The sequence below is a fragment of the Oncorhynchus mykiss genome, chromosome 8 (genome assembly GCF_013265735.2).
Source record: "Oncorhynchus mykiss isolate Arlee chromosome 8, USDA_OmykA_1.1, whole genome shotgun sequence".
NCBI lineage: Eukaryota > Metazoa > Chordata > Actinopteri > Salmoniformes > Salmonidae > Oncorhynchus > Oncorhynchus mykiss.
In genome coordinates, this window is record NC_048572.1 from 29,443,854 (window position 1) to 29,466,820 (window position 22,967).

General features: G+C 44.9%; 2 protein-coding genes across 13 annotated transcripts in view; one reads left to right on the forward strand and one right to left on the reverse strand.

Moving 5' to 3' along the window:
- The window catches only part of LOC110529758 (neurexin-3b), a 526,672-nt gene that overhangs the window by 102,950 nt on the left and 400,755 nt on the right, over window positions 1-22,967 (forward strand). For 7 of the 11 annotated variants that reach the window (XR_005052850.1, XM_036985244.1, XM_021612262.2 and 4 more), the window contains exons 6-8: window positions 9,881-10,182; window positions 12,576-12,599; window positions 14,208-14,369. Coding sequence is in view for 10 of the 11 variants with exons in the window: in XM_036985244.1 (XP_036841139.1) it covers window positions 9,881-10,182; window positions 12,576-12,599; window positions 14,208-14,369 (488 nt within the window). In the remaining variant the exon portion in view is untranslated. The remainder of the gene's footprint in view (window positions 1-9,880; window positions 10,183-12,575; window positions 12,600-14,207; window positions 14,370-22,967) is intronic. The other 4 variants (XM_036985245.1, XM_021612263.2, XM_021612253.2 and 1 more) reach the window with 1 other exon arrangement.
- On the reverse strand, window positions 17,137-21,591 carry LOC110529760 (zona pellucida sperm-binding protein 3). 2 transcript variants are annotated; one of them, XM_021612266.2, is made up of 11 exons: window positions 21,100-21,591; window positions 20,910-21,025; window positions 20,733-20,836; window positions 19,741-19,918; window positions 19,462-19,579; window positions 19,239-19,324; window positions 18,940-19,130; window positions 18,602-18,781; window positions 17,978-18,094; window positions 17,825-17,903; window positions 17,137-17,398 (listed from the first exon to the last, which is right to left on the reverse strand). In XM_021612266.2, exons 1-9 carry the CDS (start codon window positions 21,514-21,516, stop codon window positions 17,994-17,996), a joined length of 1,491 nt encoding a protein of 496 aa, XP_021467941.2. In that variant the 5' UTR covers window positions 21,517-21,591; the 3' UTR covers window positions 17,137-17,398; window positions 17,825-17,903; window positions 17,978-17,993. The 2 variants fall into 2 exon arrangements, with proteins under 2 accessions (XP_021467941.2, XP_021467939.2); XM_021612264.2 differs by having other exon boundaries at window positions 20,727-20,836.

Below are 22,967 nucleotides of genomic sequence, written 5' to 3' on the forward strand. Positions count from 1 at the left end.
AAAGCTTTTTTTTAATCAACAAAGCATGAAAAGACTTTGCCTTTGTTTTAGTTTGTTTGTTTGTCAATTAGGGTGTGCAGGGTGAATACGTGGTCTATTGTACAGTCATTTGGTGAAAGCCAATTAGACTTTTTCTCAGTACATTGTTTTCTCTGAGGAAATGTACGAGTCTGCGATTATTGATGCAATGGATTTTCCCAAGGTTGCTGTTGATGCATATCCCACGGTAGTTAACGGGGTCACATTTGTCTCCACTTTCGTGGATTGGGGTGATCAGTCCTTGGTTCCAAATATTGGGGGAAATGCCAGAGCTGTGGATGATGTTAAAGAGTTTAAGTATAGCCAATTGGAATGTGTAGTCTGTATATTTTATAATCTCATTTAGGATACCATTGTCATAGTTGTGTCTCGGGGGGTATATAGGAAGGATACTGTCACCTCCAGGTAGGTGCTTGTCGTCCTGTGTGCTGAGAGTGTCAAGTTCTTGTCCAGTTGTGACACTTACGTCGCCACTGAGTTGTACATGTTCCTGGGCCTGGAAATGGTTGACCTCCCCCTCTAGGATGGAGAAGCTGTCATCGTTAAAATATGGGGATTCTATTGGGGGGGATATAGTTATCACACACATGCTTCTCTGCTGAGATCATTTCCTTATTAATTCCTAGCCAGATGTTAAATGTTACAGTTTTGACTAATTTAATAGAGTGGGTTGGGTCTGCTCTATACCAAATTAGGATACACCTGGTAGTTTGGTGGATGGGACTACCAGCTCTCTGTAACCTAGAGGGCAACCAGTGGGTTCGTCTCCTCTCTACCATGTCTCTTGTAGGATGACAATGTCTGTATTTCCAATTTCTTTGATTCGCTTTAGGCTAAAGGCAGATGACCTCAGATATTGTATATTCCAGGATGAGATAGTAAAAACGTTGTGTTCCATAGGGTCTAGTGTTGTTTTCATGTCGTTCAGACCCAGACCATTCCAGTAGGTGTGAGCAGAGCATGTTGAGCATCTGATATAGAAGTTTTAGGTTGCAGAATGGGTTCCTCTCTCTCCGTCAGTACTGTTAGCTGGGCCATGTTCCTTTCTCTCCTCCTTCAGTGCTGTTAGCTGAGCCATGTTCCTCTCTCTCCTTCAGTACTGTTAGCTGGGCCATGTTCCTCTCTCTCCTTCAGTACTGTTAGCTGGGCCATGTTCCTCTCTCTCCTTCAGTACTGTATGCTGGGCCATGTTCCTTTCTCTCCTCCTTCAGTACTGTTAGCTGGGCCATGTTCCTTTCTCTCCTCCTTCAGTGCTGTTAGCTGAGCCATGTTCCTTTCTCTCCTCCTTTAGTACTGTTAGCTGGGCCATGTTCCTTTCTCTCCTCCTTCAGTACTGTTAGCTGGGCCATGTTCCTCTCTCTCCTTCAGTACTGTTAGCTGGGCCATGTTCCTTTCTCTCCTCCTTCAGTGCTGTTAGCTGAGCCATGTTCCTCTCTCTCCTTCAGTACTGTTAGCTGGGCCATGTTCCTCTCTCTCCTTCAGTACTGTATGCTGGGCCATGTTCCTTTCTCTCCTCCTTCAGTACTGTTAGCTGGGCCATGTTCCTTTCTCTCCTCCTTCAGTGCTGTTAGCTGAGCCATGTTCCTTTCTCTCCTCCTTTAGTACTGTTAGCTGGGCCATGTTCCTTTCTCTCCTCCTTTAGTACTGTTAGCTGAGCCATGTTCCTCTCTCTTCTTCAGTACTGTTAGCTGGGCCATGTTCCTCTCCCTCCTCCTTCAGTACTGTTAGCTGAGCCATGTTCCTCTCCCTCCTCCTTCAGTACTGTTAGCTGAGCCATGTTCCTTTCTCTCCTCCTTCAGTGCTGTTAGCTGAGCCATGTTCCTTTCTCTCCTCCTTTAGCACTGTTAGCTGAGCCATGTTCCTCTCTCTCCTTTAGTACTGTTAGCTGACCCATTTTCCTCTCTCTCCTTTAGTACTGTTAGCTGGGCCATGTTCCTCTCTCTCCTTCAGTACTGTTACCTGGGCCATGTTCCTTTCTCTCCTCCTTCAGATCTGTTAGCTGGGCCATGTTCCTTTCTCTCCTCCTTCAGTACTGTTAGCTGGGCCATGTTCCTTTCTCTCCTCCTTCAGTACTGTTAGCTGGGCCATGTTCCTCTCCCTCCTCCTTCAGTGCTGTTAGCTGGGCCATGTTCCTTTCTCTCCTCCTTCAGATCTGTTAGCTGGGCCATGTTCCTTTCTCTCCTCCTTCAGTACTGTTAGCTGGGCCATGTTCCTTTCTCTCCTCTTTCATACTGTTAGCTGGGCCATGTTCCTTTCTCTCCTCCTTCAGTACTGTTAGCTGGGCTTTGTGTTTCTCTCTCTCAGTCTGGAGTGAAGCCAGCTCTCTCAGACAGCCTTCTCTCTCCACCTTGTTGGGGGTGCTTCTTTGTTTTGTTGGTGTTGTCAGTGTGTTCTCTCTCTCTCTCTCTCTCTCTCTCTCTCTCTCTCTCTTTCTATACCACACCTATATCACTCCTCTTTCATCCCTCTATCCCTGCCAGTGCCTCTAGCCCTTTGTATTATTTGACGAATGTGTAAAAGGTGACCGAGAGGTGTCCTGATCCTTCCTCCATCTTTCCCTCATCCTTCATTCAACCCCTCCAGCTTAATAACATTGGCCTCCACCATCATTGCTAATGGCCCTGCATAAGTAGCCATTAGGAAATCAGCCTCTTTCTCTATCTTCTATCTCCTCCCCCCCCCCTCTCGTTTTCTCTCCCTCAAGCCTCTGCTCCAGCATGCGCTCCGCACCATTGCCTCACTTGATGGGATTGAACCTCATGCCTCCCCATCCCCCAAACATCTGCCCCTCCCTCCCTCCTTCCATACCTGCCATCCCCTCCTCTTTACCCCTTGCATCACTGTAAAGTCTTATTGCTCACCCCACAAAGCCTCCAGAGCCACCAGCCAATAGAGAGTCTTACTGAGAGTGCCACCAGCCAATAGGGAGGCCTACTGAGCCCCTGATACCTCCCGCTGAGCGACATCATGACAGCGTTAAGTCTCAGAATTGACATCATACTGATAGCCAATCAGAACGCTGAATACGGACGATTATGTTAAAGTAACATCAAACTGATGTTTCAACAGTGTTTTTACGTGTGTGTGTGTGCATTTACGTGCGTGTGTGTCTTCGCCCAGACAGTCAGCTAGGTGTTATCTAGTGAAGTAAGGCTTTAAGTAAGGCCTGAGATGAAAGAGTCAGAGAGACCAGAGGGAGCAGAGCAGAGTGAATCCTCCTCACAGCTCTTCACCACCAGACTAATACTGCGCGTCTCTCCCCTTCTCTCCTCTCCTCTCCCCGGGAAGTTATGTGAAGAGCCATAGCGAGAGAGAAAGATTGGGAGAGAGGAAGTAGAGCACTTCGAAGCGTTTGCGTGTGCATCTCAGACTGTGTCTTTGCATCTGAAATGGGATGTGCTCAGCCTGTAGACATGTGTTGGTCTCGTGTGTTGCGTGAGTCAGTAGCTTTGTTCCAGGGCATCAGTGTGCTACGCACATACAAGTTGGCGCACTAGCTCTGGTCCGGGGCGTTATGTTAACCACTGTTGCTTGTGCAGTTAGCTAGTACAAGGGAGAGGCTATAAGGACATAGCCGACGCTTAAACCGACTACCAAAACATAAAACGGACTCTTACCTTAACCTAGCCCTAAATGATCTGAAATTAAATATCGGTTTGGGCATCAGGCGTGTCCTTATTGCCTTTTCCCTATTACACACTAGCTAGCTCGTACACACTCGCTATTACCTAGCTTTTAACTCTAAATGTAATTTCACCACCCGTGCTATTGGTGGCGGTAACGAACCCTCCTCTCTGGCACGATTCGACATCCTGTCTGAGCTCGCACATCTCACAGCATCTGTGGCGTGAGAAGGTATCTGTAGGAGCCAGATCCTATTGCCACTGTGTGGGAAGATAGCAGTCCTCCGGCCATCTTCCATTCTTCTCCTGGGCTCCTCATTATTGTCTAACAACCGAATTTAGCACTATACTTTGGAACTTACATTTTCTGCCAGCTCGTTTGTGTGTTCGTACGTGCGTGCGTATGTTGGCTGCAGAAAGAGATAGCCTCTAACACATCGCTAACAAACCCGGGATCCCCAGTGCAGTGAAACGAACATATTTGGCAGCACTACAGCTGGTGGAGACATCAGGCTTTACCAAACACACTACATACAGCCTCATCACTAAGCTGAACTGACTGAACTCATCTAGTTGGGTGCTGGCTGAGCTTATTTAGCTTGACAGATTCAGCCTCTCCCCTCCTCTCTTTCTCTCTCTCTCTCTCTCTCTCGTTCTCTCTTTCTAACCCTCTGCTTCTTTCTCTGTCGTTCTATCTGTCTCTCTCGCTCTCTCCCTCCCCCTACCTACCTATCTCTCTCTCTCTCTCACACACACACACACACACACACACACACACACACACACACACACACACACACACACACACACACAGTCTCTGATGATGATGGAGGTTTAATACCATGGCCCTGCTTTTTAAAAGGTCACAAATGGTGTCTCAGCGGGGTCAAAGCATTCCCCGTGGGAAGGTCCTCCGGGTTAGACTGGTGGCCGGGTTCAGACTGTTTGGTGGTGCATCTGGGGTAGGAGGATGGTGGGAGAGGGGGGAGAATGGAGGAGGCAGGGACATTGAAATGAAGCAGCTAGAAGAGGGGATGGGTACCGGCAGAGGGGGAAGGAGGACTGGAGAGAGGAGAAGGGGGGGGCATGGAATTGAAGGAGCTAATTAGTTCCACTGGATGTTGAAAACCCCTCACACACAAGCCAATTTATGGTCAATCCAGCCTCTGCAGTGGCCATGCAGCATCTACAGTGATGCAGCCTCCGCGGAAGTCAGAACAGACATACTTCTTGAGCTTCGGTGAGCAGAGCAGAGCAAAGTGTGTCCTAGCAGGTTAAGGGTCTTGGGTCAGTAACCGAAAGGTCAATGGTTTAAATCCCTGAGCCAACTAGGTGAAGCATCTGCCGATGTGCCCTTGAGCTAGGCACTTAGCCCTAATTGCTCCTGTAAGTCACTCTTGAAAATCTGCTAAATGACTCAAATGTACATGTAATGTAAAATGTATCACTCGTAGTGATTCAGAGCTAATCTCTATAGCCAGCCTGCTAATTACGAGCAACTGGCTAAAGAAAAAGACAAGACTTTACCTCTTCTGAGATATTGTTACAACATTTGGGAGGCGCAGAGCAATTGCGTCACATCTTCTGTACGGAGCCTCCGCACCGCATTGTCGGATCAAGCATAAATCATTAACACACACACACACAGACACACACCTCCCCCCGGCTTGCAGCCATACGGAGATGGAATATTAATGACGATTTGAAAATAGACAAAATGACCCGAAGTGCAGAGATCAATATATTCTATATTCCATAGACCAAGACCAAGTCTGACCGTTCAATACATTTCCTACTGGGATTTCCTGAAACGCTCTACATTCATGCCTTGTAGGTGATGTTGATGACATGCGCCAAAGTGAGATTTTTTTTTAATTAAAAGATTTAAGAAGGATTTGTAATTGTTGACAGTAATGATCTATTCTAATGTTGGTATTGTAGCGTACATTGCCCTCTCCTAGTAACATCATAGTTGTACTGTGTGTAATGACGCTAGGCCACATGCAGACATAGTGAGTAGCCTACAGTGTGAATAAATCAAGCTCCTTACAATGCTGATGTACAAGTAGCTAATATTAGTAGCCTAGATGACCAAAATCCCACTGGCTACAGACATACGTTAAGCTAATTGTAAGTTACCCAATGTCAGCAGACATCCTATCCTGAGTGGTGATACCAAGGCAAGGCACCCGTCACCTGATTAGAATGTTTGGGTGGGGTCTAGGGTTGCTATGGTGATGACCCCTTGCACCTGGGGGTCAAGTGAGATCAGACAGGATTAGATGTCAGGGGTGTTATCTGGGAAAACACCAGTGTAGTCTACAGCTGAATAAAGTAGCAAGGTTTATATTTCTTATACTGGTACCACTACTGCTTACATAAGGTTTCTGGTAGTTAGACTGTGTCTGTGTCCCAAATGGAACCCTGTTCCCTTTATAGTGCCCTACTTATGACCAGAGCCCTGCTCAAATGTAGTGCACTATATAGGGAATACAGTGTTATTTGGAACACAGACTACGTGTCACTTCCTGTTCCCTTTATAGTGCTCTACTTATGACCAGAGCCCTGCTCAAATGTAGTGCACTATATAGGGAATACAGTGCTATTTGGAACACAGACTATGTGTCACTTCCTGTTCCCTTTATAGTGCTCTACTTATGACCAGAGCCCTGCTCAAATGTAGTGCACTATGTAGGGAATACAGTGCTATTTGGAATTCAGACTGTGTGTCACTTCCTGAGTTGCCATGAGTAGATTGGAAAGAAACAGAGAAATATCCGTTTTTGGTTTCTCAAGTTGGTGAATGTCCAGGTGACTTGGTTCTGTGAAGGAGGGAACAAGGCATCACCATAAGGGAACTAGGTTACACGCTTTGGAGGCATATTGTGGTATATTATATTATGGTTCCCTTATGGTGACGCCAAGTAATCGACTGAAAGAAAGCTATATTTACCCATGGCTGTGGTAGTAAGGACTATACTGTAGTATGCCGTCATTGTCTAAGGTTTGAGTTTAAAGCTGAAAGGAACCCCAGATAGATATGAAGCACTCTAAGTACACACAGGGATAACATGTTCATAAATCATTGCTAAAAAGTGTTTCATTTATTTATAGATAATGCCGAGTGACATTCATCCACTGAAGGTGTACAATACACCCTCTGGAAATGTGTTAATATTCTGAATGAGTTAGTATATGTACTGCGTACACAGTTCTCTACAGACGACAGAGTAGATCTTCCTTCCCGCAAGCTATTTTGGATGGATTGACCCACTTATTTCAGTGTATTATTTCAGTGTATTATTTCTATCTTTGATGATGCGCTATTGTTTGTCTGTACAGTGTCTTATCTGACGGTTCTTCCAATGATGAATGTGGGAACAATCTGTCAGATGAAAAAGCACCAGTAAATCAGTGAAGTGAACAGAGGGAGAGATTAGGTTTTGATTTAGACTAAACGTAATCTGCAGTACCCTGTCTCACTGGGAATAACGTGCGTCCGTGCGTGTTCATTCTGACCAACCAGTACATTGAAAAAGGCTTTCAGAGGAGAGGAAGGAAGAGTTGTGTTGTCCTCCAGCCTCTCATCTTGTCTATGGTTCTGTCTCTGTGCTGTGCCCAGTGTTTTACGCCAAGGGGGAAATTACTCTCTGACCTGAATCATCCCAAACAACTGCCTCTCTCTTCGTTTCTCTCTTTTTCTCCCTCATGCTCTCTCTCTTTCACTCTCTCTCGTTCTGTCATTTCCCTCTGCCTTTCTTCCTCGTTCTGTCTCTCTCGCTCTCTTTCTCTCTCCCTCCAGGCTCCACAATACGCTGTCTTGTGTTTACATGTAGTCCGGCCAAAAAACAAACCCTAACCTCGCAGCAGTCTCTCTTTCCTTCTATCTGTGTTTCATCGCCTCTCCTGCCCTCAGACCAGGAACTTGTGATTGGCTTAATGACAATGTGAACTGCAATTAAAGTCAGAAACAGCTAAAATGTTGTAATGTATTACGCAACTAGTACTACTTGTATTTACAGTGCATTCGGAAAGTATTCAGACCCCTTGACTTTTTCCACATTTTGTTACGTCACAGCCTGATTCTAAAATGGATTACATCGTTTTTCCCCTCAATCTACACACAATGCCCCATAATGACAAATCAAAAAAAGTGTTTTCGACATTTTTGCAAATGTATATATAACAAAAAAAGAAATATCACATCTACATAAGTATTCAGACCCTTTACTCAGTACTTTGTTGAAGCACTTTTGGCAGCAATTAAAGCCTTGGATCTTCTTGAGTGTGACGCTATCAGCTTGGAACACCTGAATTGGGGAGTTTCTCCCATTCTTCTCTGCAGATCCTCTCAAGCTGTCAGGTTGGATGGGGAGCATTGCTGCACAGATATTTTCAGGTTTCTCCAGAGATGTTCGATCAGGTTCAAGTCCAGGCTCTGGCTGGGCCACTCAAGGACATTCAGAGACTCGTCACGAAGCCACTCCTGCATTGTCTTGACTGTGTGCCTAGGATCGCTGTCCTGTTGAATGGTGAACCTTTGTCTCAGTGTGAGGTCCTGAGCGCTCTGGAGCAGGTTTTCATCAAGGATCTCTCTGTACTTTGCTCCGTTCATCTTTCCCTTGATCCTAACTAGTCTCCCAGTCCCTGCCACTGAAAAACATCCCCACAGCATGATGCTGCCACCACCATGCTTCACCGTAGGGATGGTGTTAGGTTTCGTCCAGACGTGACACTTGGCATTCAGAACAAATAGTTCAATCTTGGTTTCATTAGACCCGATAATCTTGTTTCTCATGGTCTGAGAGTCCTTTAGGTGCCTTTTGGAAAACTCCAAGCGCGCTGTCATGTGCCTTTTACTGAGGAGTGGCTTCCATCTGACCACTGTTCCATAAAGGCCTGATTGGTGGAGTGCTGCAGAGATGGTTGTCCTTCTGGAAGTTTCTCCTATCCCCACAGACATATGCTGGAGCTCTGTCACAGTGACAATTAGGTTCTTGGTTACCTCCCTGACCAATACCTTCAATGCAGCAGAAATGTTTTGGTATCCTTCCCCAGATCTGTGCCTTGACACAATCCCGTCTCGGAGCTCTACGGACAATTCCTTAGACCTCATGGCTTGGTTTTTGCTCTGACATGCACTGTCAACTGTGGGACCTTATATATACAGGTGTTTGCCTTTCCAAATCATGTCCAATCAATTGAATTTACCACAGGTGGACTCCCATCAAGTTATGATCAATTGAAACAGGATTCACTTGAGCTCAATTTGGAGTCGCATAGCAAAGGGTCTGAATACTTGTGTAAATGAGGTATTTGCAAAAAATTCAAAAAACCTGTTTTCGCTTTGTCATTATGGGGTATTGTGTGTAGATTGCTGAGGGAAAACAACAATTGCATCTATTTTAGAATTAGGCTGTAACGTAACAAGATGTGGAAAAGGTCAAGGAGTCTGAATACTTTCCGAATGCACTGTATACAGAGAGACTCCTCTCTCTCTTCCTGTCCTTCTCTCCCACTCCGTCTCCATCCTTCCCTCTCTGCACCTCTCTGCCTCTTTACCTGTCTCAAATTACCCCATATGTGTTGCAACAAGCCCCATAGAGGAAGATACTTCCTTTCAGTGGAATGATTCTAAACCATATAGCAGATATATGACTGCCGTGATTTATGTCTACCATTAGCAGGTAGCCAGTTACCATTGTGATCTCATAAGCAGTCTGCTAGCATGGAGACCTCGACTGAGGGACACATGTATTGGGTTTTTATGATGCGTGCGTTCCAGTGTGAGGAGAACATTATGGGATAGCTGATATGGTGACTCATAGATATATTACCGTGGCGACTGGATTAGATTGATCTGTCCTGTCTTCTCATGGGAGGTGATGTCATAGCCTACTTCTCGTGTTTTTCTTGGTCATTAAGTCATGATTTATTTTTCTCCTCTTACATGATTCAATACTTACAGTGTAGGAAGGGATCATAGTTATGTTTTAACGGTCAAATATTATAGATTATACAGTGGGCTTCCTGTTTGTGTCACTGATATGTGGATGGAGTCCATCAATAGTCTCCTTGTGGGTTGTGCGTTTGATTCCCACCCGGGACATACGGTACATGTTTCCCTGTTAACGACGTAGACTCTACACTTCTCGACGTTTTGGATAAGAGCTTAACATGCAAAACAAACTTCCATCCTGTTTCTTTTCTACCTCCAGCGAGGGAAGAGAACGTGGCGACGTTCCGTGGTTCGGAGTACTTCTGCTACGACCTGTCCCAGAACCCCATCCAGTCCTCCAGCGATGAGATCACATTGTCCTTCAAGACGTGGCAGAGGAACGGTCTCTTACTCCACACGGGGAAGTCGGCTGACTACGTCAACCTGGCCCTAAAGGACGGAGCGGTGAGCCTGGTCATCAACCTGGGCTCGGGCGCCTTCGAGGCCATCGTGGAGCCCGTCAACGGGAAGTTCAACGACAACGGCTGGCACGACATCAAGGTCACACGCAACCTCAGACAGGTAACCATGGAGACCGAGGTGACGTAGGTTCAAGACTGATAATGATCAGTAGCAATAGATCAATTGAATGGTAGCAGTGTCTTGGCTTTATTTGTGCATGAATGCTTATCCAAGTACTCCAAGTGCTGAACATAGTTGATAGTCGTTACGGATCTTGCATCGGTAATCACACTTCTATTATGAATTTGAAATATTGAGTAATCGTTTAGGTTAGACGTTGGAAGATTAGTGTTTTTCCTCTGTTTGAATTGAATGAGGTTTATTTATCTTTATAGCACCTTTTCCAAGTGCCCTAATAATCAAATTCAGATAGTTGTCAACAATGTTGTGTTGATACATATTACGAGAGAGACATTCTGACTTAGTGCAGTATTGAGTTATCATCAGTACAGTTAGATTGTGTTTCCCCTCTATTTGCCTTCCTAGCAGCCAGTGACTATGTGACTATGTGAATGAAAGAAGCCCAGGTGACATCGTGATTGATAGCTTAGCGGTTGAGCGGACACTGTGGCTCTGTGTTTCTGTCACTGCCTTATCTTCATGTACAAACTTGAAGACTTCCCTATTTCCTTCATTGGAACTTTATCTGATACTTCTCTGCTTTTATTCTCCACTAAGCGGACCCTTCAATCAGAGGCTGGGTCCCTATCTCGTTGCCTTCAGAAACTGTCTTTCCTTTACAAACCACTCTGTCGGATATTCTACTCCTCTGTAAAAATACAGAAACTACGAGGCAGAGTGGAAGACATCCGACTCAGTACGAACGCAGGGACTTCGTGTGACTGACATTAGCCTACAGATGTCAAATTGGAAATAGGTTTCAGATCAGTGGAGCATCTTCTTCAAATAGCATAAATATATGTTCACATGGCCACTGATGGGATCTCTATTGTCAATTTGTCATGTTGCTCCTCAGCTTATCTTGTTTACAATACCCATGTTCATAAGGGGGGTACACTAATACTGGTATCAGATACTGTACCTTAATACAAGTATTACTACTTAACTAAGCTTTAAGAAGCAGGGAATGTATTGTTCTTACACTGGATATGTACTGGTAACTGTACACACTAGAGCAGAAACAGTGAGAGAATCGGTAGCTGTTTGTGGATTGGGAGAGAGAGAGGGAGAGGGAGAGGGAGTTGGGACTCCAGCCTGTTGAATGGAGCCTTGAATGGAGCTGTGAAGAGAGGTGGACAAGAAGTAAGTACAACTCAACTTTAAAAAGTAGGGCTGTATTAAATATATACTACAGGAATATACATTGAGTGTACAAAACATGAGGAACACCTTTAGATGACATAGACTGACAAGGTGAATCCAGGTGAAAGCTATTGATGTCACTTGTTAAATCCACTCCAATTAGTGTAGGAGGAGACCGGTTAAAGAAGGATTTTTAAGCCTTGAGACATGGATTGTGTATGTGTTGACATTCACAGGGTGAATATTATATTTTTACCTTTATTTAACTAGGCAAGTCAGTTAAGAACAAATTCTTATTTTCAATGACGGCCTAGGAACAGTGGGTAGAACGACAGATTTGCTCGGGGATTTGAACTTGCAACCTTCCGGTTACTAGTCCAACACTCTAACCACTAGGCTATCCTGCTGCCCCATATAAGTGACTTTGAACAAGGTATGGTAGTAGATGCCAGGCACCTGTCTGTATCAGGATTGGTCCACCAACCAAAGGACATCCAGCCAACTTGACACAACTGTGGGAAGCATTGGAGTCGACATGGGCCAGCTTCCCCGTGGAACGCTTTCAACCCTTTGTAGAGTCCATGCCACGACAAATTGAGTCTGTTCTGAGGGCAAAGGGGGGTGCAACTCAATATTAGGAAGGTGTTCTTAATGTTTTGTACACTCAGTGTATACTTGTACCGTAAGAGTGAAAGCACTGTTCGAGAAACAGTAGCTGAGAACTGTTTGTGGTGTGGAGAGGGAGTGAGCAGGGAGTTTCCTCAGCCAGTAGAATGGAGCCTTGCATGGAGGTGAAGAGAGATGGACAAGTAAGTAAAGTGTTCATTTCCTGCCATTAACAGGTACCAGGTTTTTAAAGGATGTAGCCCACTAGCTACCAGTGAGACCAGAGGCTGAGCTAGGGTCCTCTTTTCCTCCTCTCTACCTGTCTCTACTTCCTCTCTGTCAATCTTTCTTTCCCTTTTCTCCCTCTCTTTGGGAAGACAAACTTTGTTAGACTAACACTTACCATTCATGAAATACTAAGTCATTTTATTTACTTACTAACTAACCGTTATCTAACTAACAACTAACTAATGTACTAACTATCATCCTACATCATTGGTTTTTATTTTGTTTTCCCATTCCTTATTAACAACCGTTTTGTTCACTATTCTTTTGATTTCCTTTCTTCCCCCTTTTCCGGAAAGCAATCAGGCATGGGACACGCTATGGTAAACAAACTACATTGTCTGGTAGATATCATTCTAATTGTCTTTTTTTGGATTTGCCGTGTGTCCCCCCCCCCCCCCCCCCCCCCCCCCCTCTTCTTTTTATTTTTATACTTTGAGTCTCATCCTAGACACTTCTTATCAAAAAATGAGGAAATGGGTTTGTATTACCAACAGCTTTCTTCACTTCTCAATATCCTTCCCGTCCTTGGCCTCCCAACCTCCCTCCCCCACACCCCCTCCCTTCCCCACACCCCCTCCCTCCCCCACACTCCCTCCCTCCCCCTCTCCTCTTTTTTCACTCCGGCTTTTACTTTATTATTTGTATGTTTTTTATTCCTCATCGCTACGAAGTTCGCAGATGTTCTACGAGTCTCAAAAGAAACACCAGATCTGACTTTTGATCTTTTGTCAGGGATACATAAAAAATGTTTTTCCACCAAATAAAAACCTCCACATTTTTGGTGAGTACTGTCGCCAAGAACTGACAGAAGCTCTGCCACGAACCAAACAAGAAGAGTGACTTCTTCTTCAACCAGCAGCAGCCAAACTGCAGTCCAGACTGTAAAACACCAAACAGAGACAAAATGGCATCCCAGAGACAAAATGGCGTCCCAGAGGCAAAATGGCGTCCCAGAGACAAAATGGCGACCCTTTCTTTGCTGGAGCTCTGACAGTTGTTTCCAACACACTCAGTCTGGCACATGGCATGCCCACCACCACTCATCAATGCCCTTTCACCTCCTGACCGGTGACATCATATGACCTTTACCCTCTCACCCATAACCACTAACACTTTAACATGTTCACTCACTTTCCCCCTATCATTCACTATCACTGTCCTATCCCCCCATCCCGTCCCTGTGTGTTGTGTTTGTAGCATGCTGGTGACAGTGGTGTCTATGTGTTGTGGATAACTTTAGTCCCTCCCATTCCCATTGACTTGATTGATGCATGAGCCCTGTATCCCGATTGGCTTGATCATGCTTTGTATGACATCATCAAATAATTTATACCCCTTACATGTCCAAATTACTTTGTGTTTTTGTTAACTTTGGTTTGCACATTCGTGAAGTCGTGTGATAATCCTCCCTATATAATGCATGTGTGTGTATAAGAGTGAGTGAGTGTTTGTGACACAGAGAGTATGTGTGTGTTAGTGACTGTGTATAGTTACAAATTGAACCCTGAAACGTAAGACAAGTACAAGCAAGTTGTCCTTGGCAATTTGTCCATTTTTACTAACCCTCCCCCAACCTGAACTATCCAAACCGAACGAGAATCCATTCTCTTAACCCATCAAAGATAAAGAAAATATGCCTCTGCTCTGACATATGTTCTTTACCTGTCCTGTGAACCCTCCCCTATGACTAAAGCCATTAAAAGATCCCAAAACGCAGTCTAATCCCATCTATCGCTCCAAGGCACCAACACTACTAGCCAATAGCCCAGATGATCTCAAGTGAATTCCTAACTGAATGTAAGAAGCAACAGATATCTGTAGACACCAAGTCATAGCAGACCAAGAAGAGAGGTGTATGAATCCTATTGAACAGAGCGTTTTACCTCAGAGTGTAATGGTTTGGCTTTGGTATGTGTTACCCCTAACAGGTGACTATCTCCGTGGATGGGATCCTCACCACGACAGGGTATACCCAGGAAGACTACACCATGCTGGGGTCTGATGACTTCTTCTACGTGGGTGGGAGTCCTAGTACGGCTGATCTACCTGGTTCTCCCGTCAGCAACAACTTCATGGGCTGCCTGAAAGAGGTAGATTCAGGTTGCGGGTACTGGGGGTGCACTCACAAATGCAAACACGCTAGGGTGCTTGTACAGACGCACGCACGCACGCACGCACGCACGCACGCACGCACGCACGCACACACACACACACACATACACACACACACCTCCACTTAGCTAGTCAGAGCAGTTGAATTAAATATGTCATATCAGCATGGTTTTTCCTCCGCTAAGCAACAACAGCAGTGATGACAAATGAAATTGCATTATCAATGAAAGCTGCGGAGTTGGCAGACAGAGGAAGAAGTGCTCGGCAGCCATTCAATATTCCTCAGCTTAATCTAATTCACAACATTCACAGCAGTTGTGTGTGAGAAAATGGGCCCCAAATAGTTCCTGTCATATGTCATTTGCAGACTCAGCTTGACTGTAGTACAGCAGTGGAATACTTTAAGACTGCGCCAGACCTCATGTTCACTACCAAGAAAGAATTTTGGTGTGATAAGACAGAATTGATTGTTGTTATTTTTGGATATGTAAAATGTACTCTCTGACCTCCCAGGCATTTTAGGGGTTTAGATGAAATCCCGTCTTCTTCAAAAGTTGTGGGGCCATTAGTCATGCTCGCGTCACCGTGACACTGCACCCTTGCACGTGGAAAGATGACGATCATCAGGAAGTCTTTGTCCATTGCACACAGGGCCTGAAATGACCTTTAAAAATATGTCCTTTTTCCTCTTCCTTTAAAACCATCGCTCTCCATCCTCTCATTGTCATACAGACATTTGATAAACCTGCAAGTGTAGTATTCAGTTCTCATTATCCTCTCCCAAAGGACACCCGTTTACCGTTGAAAGAGAGGATGGCAATTGATCCATTGCAAAGCCATTTAGTTGAAAAGAAGATAACTAATTCCGATTAGAAGACGGGTTGATCTTGTTCTCGCTCCTCAGAAAGGAGACTAAGGCTACATCCCAAAAGCCCTATGGACCCTGGTCAAGAGCAGCACACTAAATAAGGAATAGGATGTCATTTGGAGTACAGCCTAAAAGTCTCGTGTACTGATGACAGCGATGTGGAGTTTGACCTTTAGAATGCTGTAAATGCCATCGTTCTGTTGGCTATTACGTAACGAGGAGCTCTTTAGAAACGCCATACCGATACAGCAGTAACTAGATTGTACTTTGATCATGTAGCCGTTTAACAGAGATCCGCAGATAACAGACTGTACGGTATACAGTGTTCAGCATATCGTAGAGACAACCCAACACGTGGAGTTGCTCGCTGTAATGATACAGCGGTACAATGGGGATCAGCTATGTACACTAGTCTAATGATCAGTTAATATGGTCGTATATAGCAGACTACGGGGATGCAGTTTACACATACTGCATATTCTGTCTATGTAGCCCATGGGGGAGTCAAGAAACTGTTTTTGAAGTACCATTCTCAAATCAACTGAGCCATAGGATCCTCAGTCCTTTTATCCAATAGAAACATAACCCAATAATAAACTCCCATTTGCTGGATAGAAAACCCAAGAGCCACAGTGTGACTTAAGCACAAACTATCCTTGAGTCCCCTCTATGAGACCTTGGAGTAATTGTGACTGTGGCTAGAGCTGTACCAGTGGCTGGGTGTCATTAGGAAGCTAAAGGAAAGGGTACGACCATATTAGGAGCATCCTGGTAATGAGTGGAGGCGCTGGAACACTCAGTCAAACCGATAAGACTAAAGACAAGGTGACTTCTGTGTGTGTGTTGACTGGGCAGGAGGTGAGTTCAGTATGACGGGCAGTGTGTGAGGGAGGTGTTCTGCCTGACCAGACCGGCCGACTAATCACCCAAATTAGTGTCTCCTTTGTTCAGCTGGCTGAAGGGCAGGGGAAGGACCAGCAATGAGGTGACAGTCAGAGCCCGGCCAACCTTAAGAGGGCAATCTGCAGTTTCGAACAGCAGCAACACCCCCATCACTGATTTAGTAAACACCTGAGGGATGGGACTTGGAAAATGTAACCGCTATTGATACAGGGATGGCCATATCAAGATGACTGGCGAGGCTAGACAGTGTTTTACTTTTACAAATGAGTGACAAGCTCATTTCTGGGGGTTCTGATTGGGTACCACGGTTTTACTAAGCTTTTGAGGAATCTAAGTTACTCAATGGTATATCATTTAGGTTTAAGATGCGATGTAGCAGAGAGCAAGGGGACACTAATAGCTCAAATGAGTGGCCTCTAGAATGTTTATATAGTATAAGGCACTAGTTGGGAGAGGTCATTACTTTACTGGGATATTTGATTCTCTTCCAACACTGTCATGCACAGATGACACAATTATGTAGTTGGTTGCTAACCTCCCGCAGCAATGTAAGTCTATCCAGGAACTGGCCATTTAGCCCAGCTAACTTCTGTTCAAAAACAGTCTGGTTAATGAGTTAAAAATAAAGGGGTCTGTGTTGATTGCTGGTTCATAAGACCCTCTAGTGCTGGCGTTCACAATGTAAGCCCAAATCCCCTAGGAATTGATCAGGGACCTGTGAACCAGATTCATATTAACCCAGGACTGGAGATAGGGCAACTCTTCAGATGCAGCCCTGACTACCACTGAAGCTGAGCTCACTTATAAAAAAGTTACCTGTACATAACGTTGACCGTATTACATTCAATCACCACACTAGAAATTCCTTCAGCAACAGAGGAGCCTATAGCTGACATTCACTTTAACAAATGAAGGCAAGACTTCATATTACTCTAGATGTAGTGGATAAGGTAAAGACAGAAAAAACAAATCAGTCAAAGTAGCTTCAATTTATTTTTGTGATGTTGACAGTCACCACTTGGGTTGATCTTGTTCCTTTGAGTGTCCCCTTGGTGTTTGGTATCACAGGTTGAGTTCTCAGCATTGTTGACCTCATCAGGAACAGATGTGAGGAAAGTGCAGAGGTCATTTGGTAGTTGTAGGCTCAACCTTGTGCTGGGACTTCAGGACATCCCTCAGTGAGTTGGAGTGCTGCTAGACCAAATGTGGTCACCACAGCAACGTCAACTTCCAGTTCTATAAAAATAAGTGTTAGCGGACTGGGAACATGTCATAAGTGCTTTTTGAAACCACAAAAGCGCAGATGAAGTCCCGAGGTCGATATGCACAAGTAATACTGGGAATTGCTATGTGCAGGTTGACATTTATTGGGATGAGTCTTGTCCTGGAAGCAGACCTGAGCAATATCTGCTAGATGTGCCAGCTACAAAGTAAATGGTCTATTGTTAAAATGAATGAAGCTTGTGTCCTAAGGTTAGGCATTAGGGTTAGCAGTGTGGATAATGTTAAGTTTAAAATGCATATTTAATGATTATGGCTGTGCCTGCTAGTGACCACTGCAGAGCTGAGTCATCCCAATAAACACTAACCTGCTTCCCAAAGTGTCAGGAGCAGGATCCTTCCCTCTAAATGACAGTACCATGATCCCATGCATACCCTTACCATGAGTAATCTCTGGTCATCTTTGCTCCAATGGGCTCAGGGGTAGGATTCAACTGAGGATCTGGGGTGGGCTCCAGCTCTGAGAACAGACTATTTAGCAGAGACCCTATATGCAATTATCATACATGCAAACCAGTTAAGAAATGTAATTACCTCTTTGCTCAATCAGTTATTTCTGCCTGATGATGCCGTCATACGTTGCAGAGCTAACAAAACCATGTTTATTGGGTCCATGACCACCCGCATTTTGCAACTGGCCGAAATAAGGTCCTAGAATTAAAAAAGTACAATTAACAGCTACTGTAGCTAGCCTATATACAAATGAAGACATTGAAATGGCACCCTATTCCCTTTAGAGTGCACTACTTTTGACCAGCACCTCATGGTCTGGGCAATAGGCTAGACATCGCGGTTGCCTTCTATTGGCTTAACATGTCTGTACATAATACGTCAGTTTAGCATAGAGGAAGTCACTGCCTTCCCTTTAATAAAATACAAAATAGCTAACAAGATGAGCGATCAAATGTTCTTTTTAATTACTACGAGTAGCTAGTTTGTATCAACTACCTTCACTAAAACCACTACAAAAGGTACTCCCTGCATAATTGGGATGTTTGCCTTGTTGTGAGTTACCCATCTGAAATTCGCTTCCAAAAGAGTCAGTCAATTAAACCAGACCTTAGTTACTGTTACCCAGGGGCAGGTTTTCAAAACTATGGCTGTAGGTAGTGCACAACATAAGGAATAAGATCCTACCATTGCAAAAAGTCAAAGTACCTCTCTTGAAGTCCATTCCACTCTTCCAACGACTGCTAGGTGATGCAGGCCTTGCGTTGTCTGTAGCAGAGGGGAAGCCATGTGGATGGACAACTTCTTTTGTCCGTGGTGATAGAAGTGAACCCTTCTGTTTGGTTGGGAAGACAATCACTGGGCCCAAAGTAGCATGCTGTTCCCACACTAAAATGACAGTCAAACCTCTCACCAACACATTTGCAGTCAAGACACTCAGTCTCCTAAATTACTAGCATCTCATCAACCCTATTGGAGCAGAAGGTCCCTCCCCTCAAACCCCATTATGAGGCAGCAAGAAACGGGGATTAAGATGCCAAATATACCTTTATTGGTCTTCATCCCACTCCTCCAGTGGTCACCAGAGGCTGGGTGTTTGCTGTGGTAGCCACGAGGTTCTGGTGGGCTACTGCCTAATCTTTCACTGAGGGGACGGCGTGCTGGAGCGACCACCTTCTGGCTATTCAGACTTGGACAACGGCCACATAGCAAATCATTCACGTCGGCAGACTTCCACCTGCAAGAAGATTTAGTCATGTACCCAGAACACACCATTTTAACAAATACTGTAGTAGTCCAGTGGACAAGTCACAGCCCAGTAGCTAAGTAAAGTCAGACCTCATACCTGCCATCGATGAAGGAGCATGCCTTGTTGCTAGGCTCTGCATGGTCCATGACAGGGACTGCCATAAGGTGGCATGTGATGTACAGCTGAAAAACAGGACGAGCAAAATGCAGATTCACAGTAGCCAACAATGGCAGTAAGTTATATTACTGTAGCATCGTGTACCAGCTACAGTACCCATGATGTTCTCTCAAACATCTGTTTTTTAAAACATTGCCCTCACCTCCGCCCTGTCCTCCTGGTGGAACCTAAAGGCATCAATGTGGAAGCGGAGCTTGTCGTCCTGGGTTCTACGCATGAACCTGGAGTTGGAGCCAGGCAACTGGGAATCCATCAAGCACCTGGAGGGGAGATAAATACAAAACTAGATATTGGGGTTTAGTTCATCTTCCTTGGTACCAAACAAAGAAGCCCCCAACCACCATTAAGGGGAAATATTTTCATAGGGACAGCTGGAGAACTATCATTCTAGGTAGGCTCTTTAGGTTACTACCCCCCTTACCCATCATTTTCAATGAAGACGTATCTGGGGACAGAGTTCCAGTCTGGGTCCAGTGTTGCCGCGCAGCTGCTAACAAAGACCCTGAGCCTGGTGTGGTGAACGAGCCTGACAGACACCTCCACGTTGATGGGATCACCCAGGAAGTAGACTCCCGAACCCCGCTCATAAAGCCAGTTACCTGGACAGGAAGTGCCAGAAGGTAATCCCAAAAATGGACTGAATGAGCCCAACTTGACTCCATGTAGTCCAAGGACCTTACATGCATTAAGGCAAATTGGCTCGGGCAGCCTTAACATTCTATGTACTTAAACCTCATGGTGTATCACATCCAAATCATTTCACAACTGCAATGTTAAGTTGCAGCCAACAGTATTTTTCAGTGGTAACACGTTTGTGGCATCCATCTTCCGCTTACAGGTGTTTGGAGACGCAGATGGGTAATTAGCACAGGTACGTTTTACGTAAACAAGCGATGCAACATGGAAATATAGCCATATAAAGTGTAGTAATATGAAGGTGGAGCAATTTAACCTTTTGAAAATGATTTCACTGATGAACACATTCCTTATGTTTCCAACAGCAAGCGTCGAGTTCACATTCAGGGCCCCAGTTTCCCCAATTGAACTGAGCATTTTTAAGGATTCATCTTTCCTACAACGGCAGAAGATGTAACATGCGTTCCCAAACTACCATGCAGAGAGAACATACCAATAGGATCTTACAAGAACAAGTGTCGGGACACTTACAACAAACCCGGCCAGAAGATACTACCGTCAATAAGCACTAAAAGTAGTTAACGTCTATGAAGGGGTTAAAATGAATAAAATTGAGGGGATTGTTAACAGGGCCATATTTAATAGGCAAAGTGCATCGAACATTCCTGATAGAATTGTTACCAATTAAAAAAGAGGTCTGAAGTGATTCTATATTCTGCATGTCAGAGGGGCAGTTGTGGCTCTGCCCAATGCAGCCCAGGATTTACATACACCCACTTGTCATGAGCATCAAGGAGAACTGCAGGGTGTCCTCAGCAGACACTGTGGCGGTAAAGGGGATCCAGGTCGACTGGAGAGGGACACTGTTCAAACTGTACTTCCTGAAACAAAAAGCACAGAATTAAGACAAACCAGTAGGCCAAATCACAATACAACAGTATAGCCTAAACTCACCTTTCATAGTGACACTCAATTGGGATTACAGCGCCATCCATTCTAATAACCCCATCTGGAGTGTTACTGGGTGTATATCTGAGGTGGTTTGTGTAGATCAAGGAGTTCTCGTTCAGCTGTGGAGTCACAACGCAGAAACTAAGAGGTCATTCCGAGAAGTCAACTATTGAAACAATTTCGCCGTGCTTACCATATGCTTGGTTCCACAGTCCGATAGTGCTGCAAATATTCTGTACTCATCTCCGGCTGCTGAAACTGTAGCCCTACAGGACTCTTGAGCTTGGTACTGTTCAACTCCAAGGCGCAGGTCAGCCATGTCGATAAGCGTACCAATTTTAAACAAATCAGCATTCACTACTATCTCCACGTAGTCTGAAAAGCATTTCACAGCAACAGTTTTCACTGGATCTGGTCTGGAAATGGATTGTTGGTGGCCTTGATGCTGTTTAAAGGGCAGATGAATGCCAATTTGGGGCATTCGGCTTGGAAGTTGTCGTTGCCATGGGTCAGTGCTGTAAGTATGTGGAAAAGCAGGAGAGATGAAGTTTACCACCAGTAAGAACAACATCAGCAGCTTTAACGTTACCCTGAGAATGGTTGCCATCATAAAGCCCACACCAATAACTAATTTAACTCTGTATGTTAGAGGGGCATGTTCCTCTGCTATGCTACAATTGATGAAACTGAGGTAGTTTTTAACAACCAACCAGGCTGCACACCTGGGCTGGATAAGGCCCTGATTGGGCTTTAATTGGCACATCTTGGGCAGGTTCCTCTGCACGGGTCTTGCTGATGCATGCCAGATTTGACAAAGCCTTGATAGGTATTTTACGCATCAGCTAACCACATCACATGTTATAGCAAACTGTCAGTCGATGACACAGTCGATAACGTGGCACGCAACCATTGGTTGATGAATGCAGCATCTGCGCAGGGGAAACACGACCGTTATCTGTGCCATTCTATGTTGGATAAGGTCGCAATCCCCAGCTCAAACGTTTCATACATCAACCAATGGTTGCGCGCCACGTCATCGACTCAATCAATCAATCACATGTATTTATGAAGCCCTTTTTTTTTTTTTCTTTTTACATCAGCTGATGTCACAAAGTGATGTACAGAAACCCAGCCTAAAACCCCAAACAGCAAGCAATGCAGGTGTAGAAGCACGGTGGCTAGGAAAAACTCCCTAGAAAGGCAGGAACCTAGGAAGAAACCTAGAGAGGAACCAGGCTCTGAGGGGTGGCCAGTCCTCTTCAGGCTGTGCCGGGTGGAGATTATTACAGAACGTGGCCAAGATGTTCAAACGTTCATAGATGACCAGCCGGGTCAAATAATAATAATCACAGTGATTGTAGAGGGTGCAACAGGTCAGCACCTCAGGAGTAAATGTCATTTGGTTTTTTCATAGCCGATCATTCAGAGTTAGAGACAGCAGGTGCGTTAGAGAGAGAGTCGAAAACAGCAGGTCCGGGACACGGTAGTAGGTCCGGTGAACAGGTCAGGGTTCTATAGCCGCAGGCAGAACAGTTGAAACTGGTGCAGCTGTGCCGTCGGGGACCAGTTTGCTATAACATATGATGTGTTAGTTGATAGTTCAATACCTATCTAGGCATTGTAAGATTTGGCATGCGTCAGCAACGACTGGGCAGAGAAACGAGCCCTAAGTGTTCTCACCACATCCCTATGGTATCCATACGATATAACAAACATCTGAGCTGTGCAACAAAGACAACCTGTGTTATGATCCTGATGTTTGTCCCCACAGATGGTTTGTTTACCGTTGTGCCTAGATGGAGAAGGCCTACAGCTCTGTCTAGTGGTCGCGTCAGGGATAACAGTTTTGACAACAGTAGCATTGTAGCTAAGCCTAAAAGCTCATTTATGCTTAAACTGGGCATGCAGTAGCCAAATCAAGCTCTATACAGCATCACTGTGCGCGTATCAACTTTTGTAACAACGCCGAGGGCTCCGTATAGTACAGTATAGCTCCGCGTTGACATGATTGGTTGACGATAGGTGGGGGCAGTACGTCCTGTATAAACACAAACTCACTTC